This window comes from Acyrthosiphon pisum, chromosome A1, assembly GCF_005508785.2.
Source record: "Acyrthosiphon pisum isolate AL4f chromosome A1, pea_aphid_22Mar2018_4r6ur, whole genome shotgun sequence".
Classification (NCBI taxonomy): Eukaryota; Metazoa; Arthropoda; class Insecta; order Hemiptera; family Aphididae; genus Acyrthosiphon; species Acyrthosiphon pisum.
In genome coordinates this window covers 65,272,221-65,276,398 of record NC_042494.1, presented here as the reverse complement: position 1 = coordinate 65,276,398, position 4,178 = coordinate 65,272,221, and the positions used below count along the sequence as shown (strand labels likewise).

The window sequence follows — 4,178 nt, the reverse complement described above, 5'->3', positions numbered from 1 at the left end:
CTGTTGCCAACGATTCAAAACAATCATCTCTAAGATGGGTTACTTCAATAGTGCCATATAGAATAAATAGTTGCAAATAGATCTTCTATGAGTTACCCACCTACTTATTATAAGCGATTAATTATTATGTAAGTATCTAACTGAAGAAATCCATCCATCTATCACATTTATAGTCTATATAGAGTCTAGATTTTACCAAAAATGTGTGATAGGTAGGTACCAAGAAAACGGACCTTAACGGTAAAAAGACAAAAACGGTCAAAATAAAGAAGGCTTACACCGCCTCTAAAATCTGATACTGCGTTCATGCCGTTCAATAAAAGAAAATAAATAAAATAATTCAACACTTCGATAAATGTGCTGTCGATTAATCATAATGTTATTCATACTACGTATCTAATGACCACCATCGAACAATCGTTTTCCTTCGTACATAATAATATAGGCACATATAGTACATACGTATATTCATTCACATTCAGTTGGATTTATCAGCCGTTAAACGACGTCGAAGTAATGTGAATAAACACAATAACAAACATGCACATACAAAATGGCAAGACGATTAAAATTACAATGTATAATAATATGTGTTATAGTTACATGGCAGTTACGTGTGCCGAGTGCTTTTTATATGTTTTTATTATTATAGTGACGTTACACGCCGTGACTACAGCTACAGAATGTCAGACTGACTCATATTCCAAACATCCCTCTCGACGGGGAAACGACGATAGGCGTAGTAATATACCACAGTAAAGTGTCTTTTCTCGGATAAGTTTATTGTTTTACACATAATTCGTATTATACAATTAAGTTGCGTATAACGCAATATAAATATTTAAAAAATACTTCAATTATTCCGTAAGTATTGCACGACAGAGAATAACTCGTGAACATACGGAGTGTCAACCGCAAGCAGGTCCAATATACCTTTTCTTTCGTAGGTTTTTGTTTCTTGTCGTTCATTCATATCCAAAATTCTGTTGTATTTACGCATTTTCGGCTCACAACACTTCTTTCCGATCCGAACCCTTCCGTTCCGCCTTCTATAGGTACCGACCATGCAGGAAGATTCGTCTGATTCGAACGGCGAGGGCGGTGCACTGACCGCTAATGAATACGCATCCAACACGACCAAGCGACAGGTGTATTTGGAATTCTCAGAGTTCAGTCCGGCGCAGATTCGAAAGATCGAAGACATTTTTAACCAGTACGTTATAGGTGACCTACCTATGCGATTTAAACGCGCATATGGGTAGATTATCATTTATCATAAATATTATTATGTTATGAATTGTGTGCTCGATAAAAATTACTATTATTCTAATTTATAACTACCTACCGAACTGTACCTACTTTATTACAAGTTTCTACTTCATATAATCATAATATACAGGTTTATATTATATACATATTCATAGATTAAAACTATACTGGTTAATTATAGGTCTATATTAAACTATAGGCTATAGCCTACAATATGTTCATCATGGAAAATTAAAATTAAATAGGTATAAATTTCTTACGATTTAAAAATAATAGAAAATATTCATTTGATTATTTTACGTAACTTAAATTATTTTATAAGACCGTACAAATAGTGACCTAGAAACATGATATAAACAACATAATACGGTAGGTAGGTATAATCGCAAAAATTCTAGATTTAATTCAATTCCGCGCAACACGACTTCGCTTGATTACGTACCCATATTATTATAACTCTACACTAAACTACTAAAGAGCTTACCGAATGATCTGACCATCAAAAAGCTATGATCATACCTTGTAGTTTATATATTATGCCTAGAAAGTAGAAGTACTAGAACCGTGTTCGTCGTAGATAAAAAGTAAAGACATGTAATAATTAATAAGTATATGTAGGCAAGACGCCCATTTTTCAGTCAAGTGCTGCACAGAGCTGTACAAGCGTGCAAAATACTAGTAGTTAACAAATAATATATGTTAACGATAAACAATAAAAGTTAATAGGTATAGTGAAAATTGTTCTTGTCTTAATTCAGTAAAAAATAAGTTAATGTTTTTTTTATTATTATTAACACCCGGGTCACACGTCATATTATAGTGATTGCGTAAATTCTTTAAAAATAGGTATATACTTTTTTTAGAAATATACAATCAACCTATACACAGATATAGTATAATAAGTTTAATATTGTCATTATTAGTTCATCTACTAAGCATGCATAAATAAGTGGAGGGAGTGAGGGACACTGTCCGTGAATGAAACCCTCAAAGTTACCTACTTTGTATATAATTATTTTAAGATAATGTTATTATGTTTGCACATAGATATGATGCAAACAAAGATGGATATCTGTGTCGGAATGAATTGAAACGAATGATGATCAAACGTCGAGTTCCGTGGACTGAAAACTCATTGAGTCAACTAATTGATGATGTGGACAAAGACAAGGATGGAAAATTGACTTTTAGAGAAGTATGTTGATATTCAGTATTCTTTTAGTATGTGACCAATTGAAAATCAAGTTTAGTATCCGTGCCTTCGATAATTCAGCGCTGCTGTAACGCTTCGTCAGCAACTATAAATTGTCATTTTTTAATTCAGCGCAAAACTACCCTGCTTGTGATAGGTAGATGTCGTTTTTTAATTCATCATATTGATCACAACCTAGCGAACTAAACAGCGGTTCCAGCAGGTTAGAAACATGCTGGTCAATCACAATCATATTCATCATACTTTCTCATCACATATATCACGCTTACAGCAACGCTGAATTATCGAAGGCACGGTATATGACCTACCAAGACGATTATCTATATTATGTACGGGTACCGATCTATTAACAGCTAAGATCACGATTTAAGATATATATATATATATATATATATATATGTCTAAGTAATATCTATACAAAAAACTTTATTGCTAAAAATATTTTAAAAATGAAATACAATATTTATAATATAGTTTCTTTAATAGTTTTGACATAATGATGTTATAGGTGGGTACCCTTTGTGCATTTAAACAATTTTTTACCTGATATTTTGTTTGACTGATTTTGACATTGTTACCTAAATGTAATCCTGTATAATTTTATATTTGTATTACTAATTTATTAATTAAATTATTATTAACATAATTTTATGATTTTTAATTTGACTGTTTTTAAATTAATTATCAGTCCTTTAGGTCACATACCAAACGAATACCTTAAATTTATATATCTAACTTAAAACTTGATATTTTTTTGAATTAAAGTAATTGATTTAAATTTAAATGTTTTATTAAACTAAGTAAAGAAAAACATGTTATTAATATTGTTAAGTTTGTTATGACAAACCGTAAGACTTTGGAGTACTGTCAACGTGCATTGGCCAAACAAGAAAAAGTAGACTTTAACAAAGTTGGTATTAAAGGTGTAAGAGACTTCTTCGAGGCAAAGGTACACTACTGATCAAATTAAATTGAATACGAAAGATATTAAATATTTCTTTCTATTTTTTTTCAGGCTAAATATTTCAAATAGGCAGAGCAGCAGTTTTTGAAAAATGTATTTAAAAAAAAATATGTTTAATCTACTAGTGTCCAATGAAAATAAAATAAAAAATCATAAATTTGATAATTATTTTTTTGTACATATTTGTCAAATAGGTAATGTTAAATATTTTTAACATAACAAGTTAAGTACAATTTTATTGTACGAGTTCAGTAGAAATTTGTTAATATTTTTATAAAAATCATCTTTACCTACTACAACTACAATGATTTAAAATGTATAATAAATTTTTAGTTTAACTTATAAATAATAAACGTTATGTTTTATGTTATACACCATAAACACCTTTTAGAGCGAATGACACTATACTAAATAAAAATAACATATTATTACATTATTTTTTCAGATTATTCTTGTTACATCCAAAAAGATTGGTTGCTAATGCAACACTTACAGAACATAAATAGACAATACAGGGTGATTCTTTTATCAAACAACATTCATTATTTCAAAAAGTGTAAGTTTTTTTGAAAATATTTTTTTACATACTTTCAAGTCATTTATAAAACAAAGTTTTTCTTAAAAAATTATATTTTTAAATATTTTTTATCCTTATAATTTTTTAAGTTTTTTACTTTTTTGAATGACAACATAGGAGTTTTAATTTTTTATTCCAAAGCAGAATATTTTTCT

At 29.3% G+C, this 4,178-nt stretch overlaps 1 protein-coding gene across 2 annotated transcripts; it reads left to right on the top strand.

Annotated features, from left to right (window-relative positions):
* LOC100575502 (EF-hand domain-containing protein D2-like) lies at positions 1 to 3,614 on the top strand. Of its 2 annotated transcripts, XM_016808561.2 has the most exons (5): positions 15 to 578; positions 653 to 1,213; positions 2,317 to 2,464; positions 3,315 to 3,431; positions 3,498 to 3,614. In XM_016808561.2, exons 2-5 carry the CDS (start codon positions 1,065 to 1,067, stop codon positions 3,513 to 3,515), a joined length of 432 nt encoding a protein of 143 aa, XP_016664050.1. In that variant the 5' UTR covers positions 15 to 578; positions 653 to 1,064; the 3' UTR covers positions 3,516 to 3,614. The 2 variants fall into 2 exon arrangements, with proteins under 2 accessions (XP_008188208.1, XP_016664050.1); XM_008189986.3 differs by having other exon boundaries at positions 1 to 1,213; positions 3,336 to 3,431; positions 3,498 to 3,548.
* Positions 3,615 to 4,178: the final 564 nt, after the last annotated feature.

Coding starts and splice junctions, on each gene's coding strand:
- LOC100575502 (XM_016808561.2), top strand. CDS start 1,065: ATGCAGGAAGATTCGTCTGATTCGAACGGCGAGGGCGGTGCACTGACC. Junction 1,214..2,316: donor ATCGAAGACATTTTTAACCA/GTACGTTATAGG, acceptor GTTTGCACATAG/ATATGATGCAAACAAAGATG. Junction 2,465..3,314: donor GAAAATTGACTTTTAGAGAA/GTATGTTGATAT, acceptor AATATTGTTAAG/TTTGTTATGACAAACCGTAA.